The 21,822-nt window shown below is 38.9% G+C and overlaps 1 protein-coding gene across 4 annotated transcripts in view; it reads left to right on the top strand.

The window, feature by feature from the left end:
- The window catches only part of SLC39A12 (solute carrier family 39 (zinc transporter), member 12), an 80,847-nt gene that overhangs the window by 37,164 nt on the left and 21,861 nt on the right, over positions 1 to 21,822 (top strand). Inside the window, exons 6-12 of one of the 4 annotated variants that reach the window (XM_005868444.2) lie at positions 569 to 740; positions 5,500 to 5,672; positions 9,978 to 10,130; positions 11,940 to 12,047; positions 15,046 to 15,112; positions 18,980 to 19,138; positions 21,020 to 21,207. In XM_005868444.2, the coding sequence (XP_005868506.1) occupies positions 569 to 740; positions 5,500 to 5,672; positions 9,978 to 10,130; positions 11,940 to 12,047; positions 15,046 to 15,112; positions 18,980 to 19,138; positions 21,020 to 21,207 (1,020 nt within the window). Of the gene's footprint in view, positions 1 to 568; positions 741 to 5,499; positions 5,673 to 9,977; positions 10,131 to 11,936; positions 12,048 to 15,045; positions 15,113 to 18,979; positions 19,139 to 21,019; positions 21,208 to 21,822 lie in introns of all 4 variants that reach the window. The other 3 variants (XM_005868443.2, XM_005868445.2, XM_014541395.1) reach the window with 3 other exon arrangements.

The following is a 21,822-nucleotide window of genomic DNA, read 5'->3' as shown; positions in this document are numbered from 1 at the left end:
TGTCATCATTGATGTTTCTCTCTCTCTCTCTCTCTCTCTCTCTCTCTCTCTCTCTTTTTCTCCCTCTCCCTCTCCCTTCCTCTCTGAAATCAATAAGGAAATATATTTTTTAAAAAAATTAAAAAAATAAAACTTTTTAATGTAATTTTTGATACACAAAACCAACCCTTAACACTTCTGAGATAGACAATGTCTTGTGGCAATTTTTAGAGGCCTGTTTATTTATAATCCTCATCTCTTATACATATGCCCATACAATAGAAAAATTGCAACGATTTAGGTAAATATCAGTAGGTAAAAACAATAGTATCTGTGGAGAAGAGATGTCAATTGACAAATGCTGTGTCAACTAGCTGGTATGTAAATGCTAAATGCTACGGCTTCGTGTGTCCATTTTAGCTAGAATGTCAATTGATGGTGAGTTTGTGTGCTGAGAGCTGTGTCAACTAGCTGGTATGTAAATGCTAAATGCTATGCTACAGCTTCGTGTGTCCATTTTAGCTAGAATGCCAATTGATGGTGAGTTTATGTGCTGAGGTTAGTAACAATGTATGTTTTTCCCACACAGACTTGCTTCTCTGCTGGGCAACTCGTGGAGATATTTCTACAGAATAGCCTTTCACCTATTTCTAAGGAGGACTTTAAGCAAATGAGTCCAGGAATCATCCAGCAATTGCTCAGCTGCTCTTGCCAGCTGCCCAAGGACCAGCAAGCAAACCTTCCGCCGACCACTCTGGAGAGTAAGATCGGATTCTTCCCTCAGAAAGTGAATGCACCCAATATGTGTGATAATAACCGTGAACGCAGGGTGCTTACTATGATCCAGGCACTGTCCTAAGCATTTTACATGTATCAACTCATGCTTTCCTCACAACATCCCCATGAGCGAGATAATTACCCCCCATTTTACAGATGTGGAAACTGAGGCACATAGAGGTTAAGTGACTTGCCCAAGGACACACCTCCGGTAAGGGATTCAAACCCAGGGAACCTACTCCCAGAGTTATTGTTTACTTTTATTTTTATGAAAAAAAATCTTTATTGTTGAAAGCATTACCTATGTCCCCTCCCCCTTTCCCACCCATTGACCTTTTCTAGCCTGCCCCCGTCCCTGCCCCAGGCCTTCATCATCCCAGTCATTGTTTTTAACCACTGTGCTATGCTAGCTTTCAATGAATATTTACATCTTGTATACAGTTTATGTAAATTGATTTGGTTCCCTCTATCGGACTTAGTTATAGACCACCTGGGAAGTGCATAGCTGAGAGGTGGCATGGTATGAGAGAAGGAACACATGGAATGTTGGAATCAGAAATGCAGAGTTGAGTCATGGCTTCTATCCCCAGCCAACTCTGTGATCTTCAGCAATGTCCTTATTTCCCGGAGCCCATCTCTTGTTCTGCACAGTGGGAAAGCAGTGATGTCCTACAGGGTTCCCATCCTTTCACACATCAGGGCACATGCAAAACAAAACACAAAAAACGAAGGCACACTGGGGTACACCAAAGAGGCTGCTCTGGCATGATGGTGACCAGTGCAGGCAGGTACCAGCCCCCCAGACCTGACTGGCACCCCCAGAAGTGCACTCGCCTGTATCCCATTGGATCAGGGCAGTAGGTGAACCCTACTGTAAGGCTTAAAAAGGTACCTGTGAGGTTCAAATGAGATAATATGTACAAATTTGCATTTTGTAATTTAAAGCACTGTATATTTAAAAGAAAAAAAAGGTTGCCTAAGAACATCCATGATGGATAAAAAAATTTGAGCTAACATATGCAACCTTTAAAATATTACCATTGACCTAGGGGCCTTATATATGTTTTTTTCAGAGTAACCTTTCTTTTTCTTTGAGATAGTCTGCAGTGCCCATAAAAGCTGAAATGTTTGGCTACTCACTTCTAACTCACAGTAGATTCTGCAGCATCAAGAGACTCATTTGAAGATTTTAGGTGAACAAAAACATGCCAGGCCTACATAGCTAAAACTCCACATTTACTGAGAGGGAGAAGGCTTTCTTAAAAGTGAGCAGCTAAATAATTCAGCACCTCGTGGTCAATGATGACTCAGAAATGATGAGGCAGACAAACTATGGCACCTAGAGCTTCCATGAGCATGTCTGTATTCCACCTCGTGTCATAGTGTTTGGTACACACAGGCCCCTGGGGATGGGCTTATGAACTGCAGATTCATGGAAAAGTTTTTATCTTTCTAATGACCTTCTAGACCCTTCCACGGAATAGTCTTTCTAAGAAAAATTCAAACATTCAAACAAATCACACTCACTAGAGAGCATTAGTGTTCTCAATTTAAAAATGTTGCATTATGTAACAAAAGGGTAAGGTTTGTATTGGCCTTTTGAAATTACAGAAATATAAGATGAAGAGGGGAGGACACAGGGAGATGTTATTATGAAAACAGTGTGGTGAAATTCAATCTCTAAGCATCACCTCCAATTCAGTTTCCAGGAAAAAGCATTATTACCACGTACAAATCAAGGTTCAGACCCATGCAAAGTAGCTGCTCGGGAATGGCTAAGAATTTATGTTCTTTTTAAAATATATTTTTATTGATTTTAGAGAGGAAGGGAGAAAGATAGAAACATCAGTGATGAGAGAGAATCACCAATCAGCTGCCTCCTGCACGCCCCCTACTGGGGATTGAGCCACAACTCGGGTATGTGCTCTGACTGGGAATCAAAACGGTGACTTCTTGGTTCATAGGTCAACGCTTAACCACTGAGCAATCCTGGCCAGGCTATTCTATTCTTTTTTTTTTTTTATTAAATTTATTGGAGTGACATTGGTTAGTAGGATCATATAGGTTCCAAGTGTGCATTTCTGTGACTCGTGATCTGTATGTTGCTTTGTGTGCCCACCACCCAAAGTCCAATCATCTTATCATGTTAAGTTCTATTGTAACGAGAAACATTTACATAACACCTGTCTGTCAGTCACCCGACTCCAATCAAGACGCCAAGAGAACTGGGGTAAGTTAGTTAGTAGAGTCCAATGGCCACAAAAGTCAGAGATTTAATGGTTTTCAGGCTGTCCTTGCCATATGGGAGCAGGTGAGATCTGGCTCGCAGAGGACATAAAAACATCTATAAACTCTAAAGTTAGGAAATGTTCATCCTCTTCCAATACCACATGGTGGCTGCCCTCAGGACAAGGCAGGTGAGGGGGAGAAGGATTGCAGAACTTGAAACTTTGCCTTTTACCTCAGAAATGTTAGATCCTAATTTGTTTTTGTGAGTTCTTGTCATTTTATGATCTTTTGTAGCTACCCTAAAAATGTGGCAACTTTGAATTTTATTAGGAACCCAGGTTCTCATATTAAACTTCAAAAGTCTTTATGTATTACATTCCCACATAGAATCTATTTGTGGAAGAATGGGATATGAAACTTGGTTGAATGTCTCTAGGGATTTTTTTTATAACATAGGTATTTTTACTAAATTAGAACAGAATAAAACTTCTAGGTGTATGACCATTCCAAACCATTTTTATCATTTTTTAAACTTTAATTGTGGTAAAAAAAAACCACACACACATGAATTTATCATTTTAATTATTCTTAAGTGTAGTATCTACAGTTCAGTGGTATTAAGTATTTTCACACTGTTGTGCAATAGATTTCTAAATTTTTTTATCTTGCAAAACTGAACCTCTATATCCATTGAATAACAACCACTTTATAGTAGATTCCTAGCAGTGAAAGAATGGTGATGAGAGTGAGAAAATCAAAGTTTAAAAGTTTTTTGCCTTCTCTGAATATACCACCAACTCAATTTTAATACTACACGCCTATATAATTTAGAACTTATAATTCAGTAAGTCATAATTATAATTAGAACTTATAATTCAGTAAAGGTCATCTTAAAAATCACAAGCCTATTACCATGTTATCAGCTAGAATCATTAATATGATCTAATATAGAGAGTGAATGTTCCAGAACAGAACAAGAATAATGAGAATAGGCTATTTTATGTGATAGTTAGCTTTAAGGTGATAGTTTCTTAAAATCTACACTGGACTTTAAAGAATATGATAACTATATTGTTTGATTTAACTTATTATTTATTTGTACGTAGTCACTAAAGGAAATGACAGTTTAATTTGGAAATTACCTTCCTTTATTGTTTATAAACAAGCTTTCCATGACTTACTAATAATGTCTAAGTAAGTAGAAAGCAGAGTATCTGCAACCAAAGGGAAATGGTGGCTTGGATAACACTTTTTCTCCAAATCATTTATATCTGAAAGCCGTTTTTCTCTCTATTAATCTTACTCTTTCTTCCCTCCTCTCTGGCTTCTCCCCTCATACACATTTGTTTTTGTTTGAATAATTTAAAAATTGTACTTTCTGAATATTTTTCAAAAAATCTAGAAGCTAGAAACATGGAATAAATTTAGAGGTTACAAAATATTATTGCAATAATCCAAAATGTAGGTTGTCCAAGTTTATTACCAACCGCTACACATTCATTGGTCAGATTTTACCAACGCAAACACTCATGTTAGTCATTGAGAATAATAAACACTCTTGACATTACAAATAGTTTTGAGAACCTCTGGAAGAAAGTACTCACTTTGTATACAAACACAGGTCTCCATGGGCCCAAACAGCATGCTCCCATCGTAACACTGCTGCCTTGCCTTCGAAAGGCTTAAGTGTGATTAGATGGGTATCGTTACCACTACCTGTCCATGGAGGTGGTGGTTTAAAGTGAGAGAAATTAATATCTTGGGAGTGGGAGGTGAGCTAGGTCCTTGCTTGCCACAGTGATTTTTTAAAAAATATGTTTTTAGTGATTTTAGAGAAAGAGCAAGTGAGAGGAAGAGAAACATCGATGAGAGAGGAACATTGATTGTCTGCCTCCTGGTGCATGCCCCCTACTGAGGATCGAGCCCCAAATCTGGGCACGTGCCCTGACCAGGAATCGAACCGTGACCTCCTGGTGCATGGATCGACACTGAGCCACACCAGCTCGGGCCCACAGTGCTTTTTTAATAAGAGGTCATTGGGGTAATTTTAAAGCAGCAGGGTTGTTTGGTGAAAATCTTCTCATTCTTTTTTTTTAAAAAAATATGTTTTTATTGATTTTTTAAAAATATATTTTATTGGTGTTGTGTTTTTTTTACAGAGAGGAAGGGAGAGGGATAGAGAGTTAGAAACATCGATGAGAGAGAAACATCGATCAGCCGCCTCCTGCACACTCCCCACTGGGGATGTGCCCGAAACCACGGTACATGCCCTTGACCGGAATCGAACCTGGGACCCTTGAGTCTGCAGGCTAATGCTCTATCCACTGAGCCAAACCGGTTAGGGCAAATCTTCTCATTCTTAAAAATGAAAACATTTTACCCAGTATAACACATAAACAATTTCATAGCCCTATGGACTGTACAGTAAGACAGATTCTTCTGTCACTTGCACCAGCTGAGGCACTCGCAGAGGGTGTGAGCACTGACTGCTTTTGCATTCTCCTTCCCGCTTAGAATACGGCTACAGCACGGTGGCTGTGGCCCTGCTCACGCTGGGCTCCATGCTCGGGACAGCGCTGATCCTCTTCCACAGCTGCGGGGAGAACTACAGGCTCATCCTACAGCTCTTTGTGGGCCTGGCTGTTGGGACACTCTCTGGGGATGCTCTGCTCCACCTTATCCCTCAGGTAAGCTTTTTTTTTTTCCTTCCATGTCAGATAGAGTAGGTCCAATTTCTCCTTAAGTTTAGCAATTGGAGGTACTTATGCAAAATTTCACAGCACCTTGGATGAGGAGACATAGTGGCCAGTGTTTTCCTTGGAAATGCATATTATGTCTGCAAAACGTGTAGGAAAAAAGAGATGACCAATTATTATGTTCACCACGCTATGCTTATTTTTGAAATTAAAAAAAAAAGGTGACCAGATGTAGATTCCTACTAAGAAAAATTCAGTAAGCACTTACTAATTACCTGTAAATAAAGATGAATGGGCTGTAAGCATCGCACTGGCTTTCCCCAGTGCCCCCCCCCCCCCTCCAAACTCAAACGGTTTCATTCTCTGCCCTTCTCTGCTGTCTTTTGTGCTGGGAAGATTGCATCTCCTCAGGCCCCTCGCAGGCTGTTATTGTTGTTGGGTTCAGCCAATGTGAGGCCCAACAGAAAGTGAGGGGAGGAGGCGTGAGGGGCAGGCGTGTATCTTCCTGCCCCCTCCTGGCTCTGGTACTTGCTCTAGAACAGCGATTTCCAACCCGTGTGCCATTGCAATTTAAATTGCAATTTTTAAAAGTTGCAATATTTAGTCAGGGATACCGACCTCTTTTCCCTTAGATTGTCAAATAAAAAAATGACAACAGCCAACACAATAGCCATTTGGTGTGAATGAATCAAAATTATACCTATTTTTTGTTGTGCCCCAGAATTTTGGTCATTAGTGTGCGTGCCATGAGGCGACAAAGGTTGAAAATCGCCGGTGTAGAAGCAGCAGTTAACCTGCAGTCCTACAGCTCCCATGGAGGCCTCCTCCCAGCTCTCCCTCCCACTGAGCTTCAGCAACATTACTTCCAACCTTTGCCTTTTCATCCCTGAGTGCTAATGGTTTCCTGGGGTGGCAAGTTTCTGGTTGTCTCATTATTCTGTATCTGCACCCTTGACTTTGCCTGTACCTCTGTAATAGTAGCATCATTAACCTCTCCTCATTTGGACCACCATGCCCAATGGAGAATGTACAGATTTCCTGTAAGAAAAGTGGAAGCACCAGGAAGTTGGATCTCTGTTGAAGTGTTTTAAGGCTCTTTGTTTGTCCGAAATGGAAGGACTAGGACCTGAGATGCCAACGAGTTCAGGCAGAAGGGTCTTCAGATGAGGGTGTCCATTTCCTCTGAAATCTCTTGTGATGAGCAAATGATCCATCCTCTCAGAAAGTCTGAGATGTTAAAATTTTCCACGCGCCTCTGGCACTTTCCTACAGGGTCACTCTTGTTGCTTAGAGGCTCAATAATATTAGACATTCTGAAAATTGCCAATTGAGCATTGGAGAAATGAAACAAACCATTATTAGTTTTAATTTCCCCTGTAATCTAATTTTCTGGAAATATTTCAGGGCTTCTTGGCTTGAGGCGGTGGCCGAGGCCTTTTTCTAGGTCACTGCAGTGGCTGCAGAGTTGTTTGCTCCCAGGATCCAGGGAAACGGCAAAAGGATCTGAAGGCCTCCTGGGTCTCCCCAGGTCGGGGTGACATCGCTCCAGGCAGCAGGGGTGGATTGGTGTGGGTGGGACTGTGGACTGGCTCTGCAGAAACAAGGCATGAGGGGAACTGAAAAGATTAGCTGGGTTTCATGAACTTTGGAAGGCAGTTTTATTCAAGGAGCCAGACGAGGACAAAAGTTATTGGGAAGAGGAAGATGCAGTACAAAGGTGCTGGAAAGCTAAAAAATCAGTGAGGTTCCTGAATGTGATCCATGACAAGTGTTCAAAGGGCTGCAGAGAAATGACCCCCCCCCCAAAAAAAAGTGCCATTTAGCTAAATTTATTCCACTTAAAGATGTGCATTTTATTCCAGGATTGTTTCTTTCCTGTTCTGTGATATTACAATATTCTCTATGTTATGAAACAACTAGAGACCTGGTGAACGAAATTTGTGCACTGGGAGTACAGATTTCCTGTAAGAAAAGTGGAAGCACCAGGAATTGGCTCTCTGTTGAAGTATTTTAAGGCTCTTTATTTGTCAGAAATGGAAGGACTAGGACCTGAGATGCCAACGAGTTCAGGCAGAAGGGTCTTCAGATGAGGGTGTCCATTTCCTCTGAAATCTCTTGTGATGAGCAAATGATCCATCCTCTCAGAAAGTCTGAGATGTTAAAATTTTCCACGCGCCTCTGGCACTTTCCTACAGGGTCACTCTTGTTGCTTAGAGGCTCAATAATATTAGACATTCTGAAAATGGCCAATTGAGCATTGGAGAAATGAAACAAACCATTATTAGTTTTAATTTCCCCTGTAATCTAATTTTCTGGAAATATTTCAGGGCTTCTTGGCTTGAGGCGGTGGCCGAGGCCTTTTTCTAGGTCACTGCAGTGGCTGCAGAGTTGTTTGCTCCCAGGATCCAGGGAAACGGCAAAAGGATCTGAAGGCCTCCTGGGTCTCCCCAGGTCGGGGTGACATCGCTCCAGGCAGCAGGGGTGGATTGGTGTGGGTGGGACTGTGGACTGGCTCTGCAGAAACAAGGCATGAGGGGAACTGAAAAGATTAGCTGGGTTTCATGAACTTTGGAAGGCAGTTTTATTCAAGGAGCCAGACGAGGACAAAAGTTATTGGGAAGAGGAAGATGCAGTACAAAGGTGCTGGAAAGCTAAAAAATCAGTGAGGTTCCTGAATGTGATCCATGACAAGTGTTCAAAGGGCTGCAGAGAAATGACCCCCCCCCCAAAAAAAAGTGCCATTTAGCTAAATTTATTCCACTTAAAGATGTGCATTTTATTCCAGGATTGTTTCTTTCCTGTTCTGTGATATTACAATATTCTCTATGTTATGAAACAACTAGAGACCTGGTGAACGAAATTTGTGCACTGGGAGGGGGGGGGGTTTGTCCCTCAGCCCAGCCTGTACCCTCTCCAATCTGGAACCCCTCGGGGGATGTCCGATTAAACCGGCAGTCGGACATCCCTCTCACAAAACTGGGACTGCTGGCTCCCAACCCCTCGCCTGTCTACCTGCTGGATTGCTCCTAACAGCTTCTGCCTGCCAGCCTGATCACCCCCTAACCGCTCCCCTGCCAGCCTGATTGATGCCTAACTGCTCCCTGCCAGCCCTATCACCCCCCAATTCCCCTCTCCTGCTGGCCTGGTCACCCCCAACTGCATTCCCCTGCTGGCCTGGTCTCCCCCAACTGCCCTCCCCTGCTGGCCTGGTCTCCCCCAACTGCCCTCCCCTGCTGGCCTGATCGCCCTCACCTGCCCTCCTCTGCCAGCCATCTTATGCGAGGGTGTGATGGTCAATTCGCATATTACCTCTTTATTATGTAGGATCATAATTACAAATATTAGGTAGGCATCCGTTAATGTCTTTACCAAAAGAAAAAGTTGACCAACATATGTTGGTTTTGTAACTCAATGTATATGCTCATTCATACACTTGTGTGTAAATATATGTTTGCACACATAAATATCTATTGCACACATATACGTATAAATATATACATATAAAATATGTGCATATATAATCTTGTTTTTCTCTTTTTTAATGGTCAGTAACACCCTAAATGTGGAAACCACTGAGCTAGTTCTTAAATTGCCATCTCCTGGGAAAGGAATATGATACATAATGATTACTAGCTCATAAGAGATTATGAGGTCAACCAATGTAGTGAGTCAACCAATAGATGAGTCAACTAGAGGAAAATTCCTAATGCTTTTCCTGTATCCTTTTCTGTCTCAGGTTGCTGACAGTATTGCCCGGCATATAGTATGCCTTGAACAGAAAATGTCTTTCAGGCAGATTTTTTACTTCTCTGAACAATTATTAAAAATATTCTTTAATTGCAGTGGGGCATGGGGAAAATAAAGGCCAGATGAAATATACCTTTGTATTTGTTCTGGATATAAAATACAGTGACTTGCTACAAGGCATTGCTGTGCAGATATTTTTGAACTCCTGGAAAACAATTCAGCGAAAGGACTAAGAATGCATGAAAATTTAGGCCACTTGCTGAAATAAGCTTAGGCTTTATTGTGTTCATAAGCAGAAATTACTCACAGCTCTCCCTTCTTTCCTCTTGTACACATTTTATTTGACAGGAATTAAACCCTGCGGTGGAAGCATTTATACATCTAAAAGCAAACTGGGCTTCAAATTATTTCAGGAGTTGTCATGGGGTGCCCCAGAATGAAAGTTGAATATATTCAATACTGGACCTACTAATTAATATTTAAATCATCAAAAGTTATTTCTTTATGTCTCTCTCTCTCTTATTTTTTTTTTAATTTTTATTTTTTTAGGTTCTTGGTTTACATAAGCAGGAAGCCTCAGAGTCTGGGCATTTCCATGAAAGCAAAGGTCACATTTGGAAACTGTTGGGACTAATTGGAGGCATCCATGGATTTTTCTTGATAGAAAAATGTTTTATTCTTCTTGTATCACCAAATGTCAAGGTACAGTTTAAATTTGATATATCCTTTGCTTTTGGGCTTCATAATATCCATCTTTTATTGTACTTGTTCAAAAGTAATTGACGTTTTCATGAAGATGTCTATGTAAGGGATGAGGCTCTGATTTCCAGAATACACAGGTCATTCTGGCTTCCCTGTGAATCCCGTTACTAATCTTTGAAACATCTGTAGCTGGCTTGGTGATGTACTCGTGACAATCTGCAACCTGACCTTCATGGCTAGGTTAGAAACAGGGGACTATTTCACGTCTGAGAATGAAGGGGCCCAGAGGCTTAGCTATCAATCAATGTTTTGAATGACTTTTCTAATCAAAACCAAACAAGCAAACAAAAATTTTGAGAATTCACAAAATTACCCATTATTTTGTATCTTAAGGACATTTAAAAATATTAAAAACAAGGAGCTCAGAAATGGTATTTGTAAGAAATCCTTTTTTTTTTAACTTTAGCTTGAATCATTGTTTTCATTTGGGCCTGTATTTGATTAATTTCTACATATATGATGAAACATAAAACACAGTGTTGTTAATTTATGATTTTGTTTTTTTGCACCAATAAGAAAATAGTTGAACTGTTTGGTGGATGGTTAAAAGGTAAACACGTTTGGAAGACTCCAGGGGACTAAAATAAAGCAAGTTTTCTTTACAAAGTCCTGATGCTCTGCAGTCTTCTATGGATTTTTCTTAACCCTGACTGTGCTCAGGCCAAACTTTAGTAGACTTTTAAAATATCAGCACTTCTTTTTTTATCATTCCTAAGTTTATTCAAAAATTCTACTTTATGTATAAAAGGAAGATGGTTCTGTAGATGGGTAGAAGGTTCCTAGGTGGCTAGATGTGTGTTAAAAATAGAGTGAGCACAATGTCATTGACAGGACCAGGAAGTAGATGTAAGTGTTCACATCACAGTTCTTTCCATTTTTCTGTATATTTGAAAGTTTTTATAATAAATAGATTTTCAACAGAATCCTGAAAAACAATTCCTCTTCTATGAAGCAGGTTTGTTTTTTGGCCTCCGGCCCAAGCTAGGATGTGACTTAAAATTGACAATTCAAGCTTCAGTCACATCTCCTGCTAAAGAAGTTTGGGACATTAATTTCCATAAAAGCGGCTCTAAACTTAATAAGCATAAAAAACCCCACAATAATAGATCACTGCTTATACACAATATATTAGCATCCCTGGACTCGGAAAACTAAATTGCTAAGCTAACGAATCAACTGATGTGCAATAATGAGAAATTTAACCAGGATGGAAATGAGTGAAATAAAATCTGAAAATGTAGCATTTATTCAGATTGTCATATTTTTCAGGGAACTTAAAATAAGTTTTAAGAACATAATTTTAAGATTCATGATATTGTGTAAAATAAAAAGAACGCACATGTTTTAGAAGCTACAAGTGCTTCTAAAATCTGGAGATTTTTATTTAGTAGTTTTAGAGTATAATGCAGTTTCACTTATCATCCTTTTGGTATCTCCATGAGAAAAAAAAATCAAAATTTAATTTTGTAGTAAATAAAAATGACATTATAAAAGCCATCACTGTTTGAGTCTTTTAAAATTGCATTCTTAAAGCATTCTGAATATGCATGAAGCAGTCCTGTTCTTCAAGCTCCAAGGTGAGGCATTTTAGCAACTATTTATCACAGTGAGATTTTCCCATTCCCCTTTTTGTGTCACCCACCACTTTGGCCAAAAAGCAAAATGTTAAACAGAACCATGGAATTGACAAAGGCTGCACCTGCATTCTTTCACCCTCAGAACTAATTTCAAACCATCCTCACCCAGCAGAGTGAGCCGTTGGTTAACGGGCACGTGGGACATTCCCACCACCTGGCACTCAACTCTGAAGTAAGTGACCAGTCGGGCAGAGGCAAGTCTGCTTCAACTATCCCATTGGTAGGTTGCCGATCTGAATTGTAATACTAGTTTGATTACCTTCTCTCCTCTATTTCTTGATTATTAGATAGAAAATCAGTAGGATAGATATAGAATCCACTCTTGACTTACCTATATTCTTGACCACGATAAATAATTTGGAAAACTTTTCCATTTTTTAATTTGGAAAACTTTGCCAAGTGCCTGAAAGCTGTTTTAAAGTGTAAAAAACATGTTCCATAGATTCAAATCTTTGCTATCTGCACCAATTTGAAACAAGTATGGATTAGATTGATATAATATACAGCAACTCAATGATTTGGTTTACAAGTTTTCATAAACCAGTTGACCTTGACTTAGTTTTGCATTCTGAGTCATCCCTAGCCATGGCTAGGTGGATGTAAATAAGTGTTAAATGAGGAATTCGTGCATCTAGGAGTGCATCTAGGTGTTCATTTCACAATGTGGATGTCTGCCCAATGAGATGTCTCATTAAGTGCCTTCTGTTGCATTGTATTTTCCATAACAAAATTGTCCATATGAATTCTCAAAACACAACATCCAATCAGCTTCAACACAGTATTCCCATTCTAATTCTCAAAGTACAAGTAAAGAAACAGGCAAAATATGAAAGTAATATGTAAGAGACAGAAAACTTGCCTCCTATAACCGTGGCCCTGGGGAAGGGGTTTACAGTTCAAGGATAGATTCCTAACCAAGTAGAGACAAGTAAGCTATTCCTGAGGCAGTAACACAGCAAAACAGAAGTCAGGCAATAGATTGCAGATCTAGAGCTAATTCAAAGATAGGAACAAAACAGTTCCTTTAAAATTGATTTTAAAAGCCCTGTTGTGTTTATTTCACATGTGGTTGGAAAGAAGATAACTTTAGGCTGAGATTAGTTTTAAAAATCACTCTAAATGTAGACTCCATTTCTTATGTTTGATTGAAGGGTCCAGAACCTCAAGATGTGTATAAGAGAATCTCTGATGCTAACTTAAAGTGTTTGGCTGTATTTGAATATGCTGGTTCATTAATAATATATTCACCATTCCTTTTATTATTTAAGCTGCAAGATCAAAGCTAAACAAATAGAAATAATATGAACTTTAAAAACTATTTGGTTCAATTTCTCATTTTTCAGGCAGGAAGGGAATTTACAATCCTTTCCAATCAACGAGGAATTATGGTTGTTTGCTTCTAAATTCCTTTACAGAGTATGATATTATATAACTTTTTGGAGAAAAATATCCTGAAATAAATATTTGAACTCCTGACTTTTAATGGAACCATAGTGACTTTTTATTATAATCAGGCCTTAATCCTATATAATAAAAGGGTAATATGCAAATTGACCCTAACGGCAGAACAACCAGTCGTTATGATACACTGACCAGTAGGGGACAGACGCTCAACGCAGGAGCTACCCACTGGTGGTCAGTGCACTTCCACAGGGGGAGCGCCACTCAGATGGAAGCTGGCTCATGGCTGGCCAGTGCAGCAGTGGTGGTGGGAGCCACTCCTGCCCCTAAGGATGTCTGACTAATGTCTGATGGCTCCTGGGCTGCCAGAAGGATGTCTGACTGCCAGCTTAGGCCCAATCCCCCAGGGAGCAGGCCTAAGCTGGCAGGGGGACATTCCCCAAGGGGTCCCGGACTGCGAGAGGGCGCAGGCCGGGCTGAGGGACCCCTCAAGTGCACAAATTTTTGTGTACCAGGCCTCTAGTATAATATAAAAAAACAAACAAATACATTTTTTGGGGGGATCATTCTAGATACACCAATTTCAGGCAAGAGGTCTGTCTACCTCCTTTAACCTATATCCTTCAGGTCTTCTTCTCGGCATCCTTTTCTAAGAAACTTCCTATCATTACATTTTTTGAATACATGCTATTATTTAACATGTGAACTTTAAGTTTACTTCTTGTTTTACATTAAAAAAAAAAGATGCTATGCCTCACATTAAATTTGTCTCAAAGTCTCCACAATTTTGGATGATGGAATTATATAAATGTGCTTTCAAAACAACATATTTAAAAGCAGGTAAAAATTATTCTTTTTATATAATAAAATTAAAATCTGAGGTGTAGGGAGGAAAAGTGACTTTCCAGGAACTGAACCACGAGTCCGTCTCAGAAATAAAATCACGTAATCCTAACTCATAGACGTCCATTTCAAAATCTCACTTCCCCAGCATATCAAAGGATGAGAAAACTTTCCAAAATGATTATATTTGTCTTTTCTCATTCTTTTAATATTCCTTCTTAATCGCCAAGATTCTCTTACTGACTGGTAAAGCAAGAAAATCAGAATATTATGGCACGATGAAGGAAATGAAGTATGTGTTGGCATGGGTTACTTCTCCACCCACAATACACAATCTGCTTAAAGATCAAAAGATGAATTTTAGATCTATAATCAGGAAAAGAGCTAAATTAGGTCAAGAGTTAAGAATCTTTTTTTTTTTTTTTTTTTTTTTTTTTTTTTTTACAACTTTAGGTTTCATAAAGGCTCCATCATTCAGGAGCCTGCGTTACAGATGGTCTTGGTAGCTTCTGGCGCTCCATGGAGGGCTCTGCTCTCCCTGAGGGCTACTTGCACCTAAAGGCAGATGATGCAAATGCCTTCAGATTCCCAGCCATACCTTCTATGTGTGTCTGTGAAATTTAGAAGTTCTAATATGCTCTAGAGCAGCGGTTCTCAACCTGTGGGTCGCGACCCCTTTGGCGGTCGAATGACCCTTTCACAGGGGTCGCCTAAGACCATCCTGCATATCAGATATTTACATTACGATTCACAACAGTAGCAACATTACAGTTATGAAGTAGCAACGAAAATAATTTTATGGTTGGGTCACAACATGAGGAACTGTATTTAAAGGGCCAGAAGGTTGAGAACCACTGCTCTAGAGTGTTCAACTATCCTTTAAAAATCAACAAAACTCTTCAGATGCTTCATTTTTTCAACAAAAAAGATGACCATTGCTTATCTTTTATAATTTATTTTTTCATTTAAAATAGAAAGGCCCAGAGGAATCCCAGGCAGCTGAAATTCCTATAGGCGGTATGACAGCCTCCAACAGAAAGTGTAAGTACTCACAGAGAAGAAAAGAGGAAGACCTATGGACACAGACAAGAGTGTGGTGATTGTGGGGGAGGAGGGTTGGGTGGAGCTGGAAGAGGGTATGGGGGAGATAAATGGTAATGAGGAAAAATAAATAAAAAGGGGAAAAAAACAATACTACCCCATAATACACAAACTACTGATATATGCAAAAAAGAAAATGTGAGTACTAATTCATAAAAGCTAAACATTAAAGGTAGAAAATGTCATAGATAAAGGTTATGTCTGCTTTGAAATAAATGTCAAAAATTTGTTATGTATTTCATTATTAAAATTTTTGCAATAGAATTTTTAATAGGCTTATTCCCATCAGCCTGTGAAACATACCAAACATTAATATCAACTTTACTCCATTCTTTAAAAAATGCTGTTTCCCCTAATTGCTTAAAACTGATCTAAAAACTTCAATTAGTGTAAGTACATATGTGGTTATCAGAGTTCCTTTAAAATCATAGTTACATGATGATTAAGCCTTTCACTTCCTGTGAAGTATGAAGGCATCATTGCTTTTTTTGTCTTCTATCACTGTCTACTGAAAATTGATCATAAATGCTTATCTCATTTGTGATATTGACATTTAAGCTGGTGGAGTTCAAATCAGTGATACCTTAATATTCACATCTTATTCTACAACTTATTTGCTGATGTAATTTTCAACCAATCCTTTTCTGACTATAATTTACTAATTTTGGATAGAAGTTTATTTCCTTTTGCTTATGTTTGTGAATAATTCTTAGAATGTTTTGGTCTGTTTTAGTTTTTATCAGTTGCTCCTGAATCTTTGTCCCAGTTTTCTCAGTTACGTTACCTTTTTGTTACAAACTCTTCTTAGTGTTTTAATGTTAAGCATGATCAATGCTAAGTTATGATTAGTTATTCCCATTCTACTATAATAAGTTAGTTTCCCAATAATAAAAATAGTTGCCATTTATTGAACAATTACTATATGCCAAGCACAGTGCTAAAAACTAGGCATGGGTTATCTCATTTAACCCTCCTACAGTTTAATAAAATAAGAATAATTATTATCCAAATTATACAAGTGAAGCAACCAATTGTTAGAGAGGCTAAGTCAGTGCCCAAGATTACCTAGCTAGTAAGCTCCAGCATTGAGGCGCTGAGGAAATGCTAATGTACCAACAACTTCTCTGTGATCATTTATTAATGCATGTGCCTATGTGTCTTCTTACATTTTCATTCATTTAAGAACGTGCCATGCTTCAGACACTGATGCATGAGATTATTAAAATAAGAATGGTCTTTATTTATAGTTTGCAGTGTGGTTGGGATGGATCACCATTCTAAACGTGTCAGATATATTTCTGTAATTTATTTATTTGATTCAAAATATATAATTACAGAATGTGTCCAATTCTGCTTTCAGGACATTGTTGGGAAATTTTTTCCTTTTAAATCTTCATTTCTAGGAGATATTTTAGAATCCCTGACAATAGACATTTCTTTGTTTTTGTTTTTGAAAGGAAGCAAGAGGCAAGAAGGATGTGCTCAGTCAAATTAGAAGCAAAGAGCAGATGCTAGCTCAGGGAGTCACAGTGGTCCTATTCAGATACCTTACAGGCCTCATATCTATCCACTTCAGATATCAAGCTTGGCATACAGAGTGAATAGTGAAAAAAACCAAATTCAATTACTCAACTGCCCTTTTGCCAGGGACATATTGAATTAGCTTCAAATATTTGATTACTTATTTCATATTACCTCACTGGTAGAGTTCAGCTTGTGTTTCCAAAGACAGGATGTGAAAATCCTACCCACAGTTTGATTTAAATAAACAGAAAGCAAAATGATACAAGGTCCAGCCCATGTTCCACCATGGAAAATCTCTGGTAAGTCAGAAACATGTAACTCAATATGACTGCCAGGTACATAAGGAAAGGTAAATATTATTGATAATTCTGTAATGAGTACATTAAATCACCAGTGAACGCTTGGTTTACCTTCTGCTGAATAATGTTTCAATTATCTTAACAATATGCCAACATATTCCTCTGGCTTACATGCAAAAATGTAACTTGTCTTGTGGCTTATTACATGCCCATGATTTGTTATTTAGAAACCTATAATCAGAGATAATAAAATAACAGAAAACAAAAACAAGCCACACTGTTTCTTAGTAGAATATAAACTGGGTAAAAATTTTCCACTTTGAACATATGCTATTAATAGCAATACTACCTACATGTAGACATGTGGGAATTACAACTTATTTGCATGCTGCAATGTTGTCCAATGTATTATTTTAAATTATTTCATTTTATTATGGTTTCGCAAAGAAGAGCTTTATTTCTGAAAAGTAGCAGGAATAGCTCAGGACCTGGTAAGCATTATTAGATTCTGAGAGTTTCCAGGCAAAGCCAACAAGAACTCCCAGAATTCAATAATTTGAGATGTACTGGTAGTCTGTGTTTTTATGACTGTTGCCTGGAATCTTCTTATTTTTAATAAAAAATAAAATGAATTAGTAAACTACAAGGAGGATATAACTCAGTCTCACAGTGATAGTTCTAAATAAAGCATGATTGTTAGAAGCAAAATGCATGGGAAATCTTTGCAACACAGTCAAAAACACTTATCTCCTGGCTTACAGTCTGGGCTATATCTTCTGTTCACTTGACTGAAGTTACTTATTTCCCGATGTGGGACATGAAATGAGTCAGGTTATATCCTCCCAAATAAAAGAGCAAACCATATCGTAGCAGAGTCCCCCTGTGGTCTTAGACCATGTAACAGAAATCAGGAGGCACCCTCTTCCTATTTTTATTGAGTGTACAGTTATTAGAATGCTGTGTTCAATTCTAACAGCAACAGTAGCTACTACTCACACCTGTCACCCAATGGAGAGCAAGTGAGTAATTAATGAAGTTTTAGACTAAGATACTTGATTTTAATGGCTTTTCTCTTCAAATGGTATGCCTCGGTCATTTACTGTCAGAATGTTATCTCTGAAATACCTTTTGCAACTCCATTAATTGTTATGCTGACATACATTCTTAGGTTTTTGAAAACAGAAATTCTCTGTGTTAAAAACTTGACCCCAGTTATGATCCAAATTATTTCATAACTAAACCCATTATAATCTAAATTAGCTCATTGACTCTTCACCAATCAGATCGTGTATATTATGCAATAGAATCCCATGAAAACAGCGTCTCCATATTTTGTTCAATGTCTAGCTGGCCTCGCACTGACATTTCAGAAAGATAAGAACATTAAGTAGCTGTTCCAGAGCCAACTGTGGGTTCAGCAGAGTTGGAAGTGGTTCTGCCGAGGTCACCAATGGTCAGTGGATGAGACACTTTGTCAGGGTGATTAACAACCACCAGACAGGGAAACAGTGGTCACACCCTGGCAGAAAGGGCACTCCTGCAGGTTGCCACTAAGGACAGTCTGACTCAGAGGGGACAGTTTTGGAAAAAGACTTCATTTTAATGACATTCTGCAGGGAGGTTCTTAAGTTATCTTAAAATGCTTTACAAAGGACACACATGGCAAGGTCATTGTTGGTATTTTGGGAGGTTATAAAAATATTTTAATTTTGGCACAGCTGGACAAGGTGATAGAATAGTGAGTGCCAGTGCACAATTTATCTCATTAAAAAATAGAGCCATTTAAAAAAGTGACAGTATATCGGTTAACACATTTGCATCTTCAGTCCTGACTTATTTCAAAAACTGAGACAAAATGGGGTTACCCAATCGGATGCAATTTAAGAATGTCACAAGTGGATGGGAAAGTTAGCTGTGTTGGACGGATTCCATGAAATATATAACACTGTTTTAATGCTTCTCACACCTTTATTGGATATTTTAGGCAAACCCATGAGCTCGTTAGCAATAATGATACTGGTGGGGGACTGCCTGCATAATTTTGCTGATGGCCTCGTGATAGGAGCAGCCTTCTCGTCTTCATCAGAGTCTGGAATAACCACGACAATAGCTATCTTGTGTCATGAAATTCCACATGAAATGGGTAAGTCTAACTGTTTCCTGCTGGTTGAGAACGTCATAACAGATTTCTAGCGATGGTTTCCTAGGCTTCCTTTTACAAAATATGATGAAAAGATGAATATTTTTCTTTCAGAATTTATTTAAAAAGCAGAAAAGAACTAGAAAAAAATCCTGTATCTTGGGATAAAATTTAATTGGACTCTATGTTTCCCAGGGCCAGGAGTGACTCTGGATTCTGGAGAATTCTATGTGGGAGAAAGTCATTCAGAGAAACTTCCCTTTAAAGAACTTTAAAATCTGCATAGTAACTGTGGGAAAACATCATCTGGGGAACTTTACCCATGATGTCAGCAAACAGGCCAATGAGACAAAATATTTAAATGAAAGCCAAACCATGGTTTCATCAACCGGATTTATACAAGACATCTAAAGCCAACTGTAAAATTGATATGACAGGCGTATGGTAACAGATGCACATAAGACTCTTTTTCTGGATAATCTTAATAGCCCTGAAATTCAAATCCTGCCTCCCAAGAACCAAGATGAGATAGAATATACATGAATGAGGCAGACCCAGAAAGAGGGAGGCTGGCTCCAGGCACACATGTACCTTAGAAAGAGGACTCCGGCTGTCATTCTTTCTGCTCCCATTTTCAGACCTACATTGCCCCCTTGGGCCAGCCCTGTTCTCTGTGCTTAGTGGCTAGTGTTTGAAGACCTATTGTCAACTCACTACTGACCCAAGCTTCTTGAAGCAGTTTATGCCCTTCCTGAATCCATTGAAATGTGCCTGGTCTGGGTGGACCTATTCTATGGTCCTGCTTTAACCTACTATAATAAAACCACAGGGGAGAGTGGCAATGGGTGACAGGCCAGCAAAGATGTTTTAAGACCAATTATACATTGGACCAATTATACAATGGAACTGGGAAACTCAGTCCCTTGGCTGTCTTTACTGAGTTTCAGCTTCGTCTCAATCCTGAAAACTGAATGCAAAGAAATAGAGGCTCTCAGATTAATAGGCCGTTCTTCTCTTGGAGGAAAAGAGAGAATGCGATGTTTTTCAAATCATCAAGGCTTTGAAACATTTTCCAAATAAAAAAATTTGTTTTCCCGATCAACTTTGGCAATGGTTTTAAAATCTCATGTTAAGTGGTTTTCTCTTTTCCCCAAGCAGTTCTGACATAAGTAAATGATGAAAGCCCACATCATGTTTACTACCTTGTGATTTTGCTTGGCAAGTTTCCAAGCAAAAAGATTTAGAAACCCTGGGCCAGCAAGAGCTTTATTTATTTATTTTTATTTTTAAAATTTTTATATATATGTTCTTTGGCCATTGTCTTCACCTTTTTTATCCTCTCCGATCCACCCACTTCCCCTTTGACAGCTGTCATTCTGTTCCTTACTTCCATGCCTCTGTTTCTATTTTGTTTGTCAGTTTATTTTGTTCATTAGATTCCACATATAAGTGAGATCATATGGTGTTTCTCTCTCTCTCTCTGGCTTATTTTGCTTAGCATTATAATCTCCAGGTCTATCCATGCTGTCACGAAAGGCAAGAGTTCCTTCCTTTTGCTTTATTTTGCATTTATCTAAGCTGAAAATGCCACAGGACAGCAGGACATTAGAAACTAAAGAGTATGTCACAGTTCCCGCTACACTATCTTCGGGAGCAGTAAAAGGAATAAAACTCTTGAAATGTAACTTCCTAATTGTGTAATGTGTTAGCTATGAATCCTAGAGAAATATAGGAAAATGGTTTCTTAACTGATCATTCAACTTAACTTATAAAATTGATCCCAGTTGCTGACACTTGAAACAACCTAATAGCACATTACTCTGCCAAAGCCATCATCCGTGAATCGATAATTATATTTTCTTTTTTTTTTCCCTTAAAATTTAGGAGACTTTGCTGTGCTCCTAAGCTCTGGGCTTCCTATTAAAATTGCCATCCTGATGAATTTTATAAGTGCTCTAACTGCCTTCATAGGACTGTACGTTGGCCTCTCAGTATCAACTGATCCTTGTGTTCAAAATTGGATCCTGACAGTTACTGCTGGGATGTTCTTATATTTGTCCTTGGTGGAAATGGTAAGCTTTGTGGCTTTTCCTTTTTGTTTTTCTAAACATTGAAAATGTAAAACAGAGAAAAAAACAATAAAATGAAAGAATAGAGGGGGAGAAGAATGAGAAGAACACATAAAAGACTAAAGAAATATTCTCTGCAATCCAAGAAAGTAAGTTAAAGCAGAAGGAAACAAGTTGAGACGCAGAAAATATTGACATTCTTGTAGTGAACTAAAGTGGAATGAATGAAACCTTTATAATTGTCAAAAAAGTGCTCATCAGTTGATTCTCCTGGCTTTGCCTCTGTATTTGATGTCTATACTTCTAGCTAAAAAATGAAAAATTCAATTAAACAGGCAGGTATCCCATATAATAAAAGCCTAGGTGGTGTCACGCTCTTTCGCAACATCGTCACAAGATGGCCACCACAAGATGCCTGCGCACACAGCGGAGGCGGGCCGGTGGCCACTCCACACGGTGAGGCCTGGAGGTTCTGCGACTCTGCGTGGTGCAGAGGAGGCCAGTCCCGGCGTCTCTGCCGCCTCATGCAGAGGAGGCAGGTCCTGGCGGAGGAGGCGGGTTGCGGCAGGGGAGGGCAGTTGGGGGCAATCTGGCCGGCAGGGGAGGGCAGTTGGGGGC

Source organism: Myotis brandtii, unplaced genomic scaffold (assembly GCF_000412655.1).
Source record: "Myotis brandtii unplaced genomic scaffold, ASM41265v1 scaffold269, whole genome shotgun sequence".
Taxonomy (NCBI): Eukaryota; Metazoa; Chordata; class Mammalia; order Chiroptera; family Vespertilionidae; genus Myotis; species Myotis brandtii.
The sequence above is the reverse complement of the archived record's forward strand: the minus strand, read 5'-3'. Positions and strand labels throughout refer to the sequence as shown.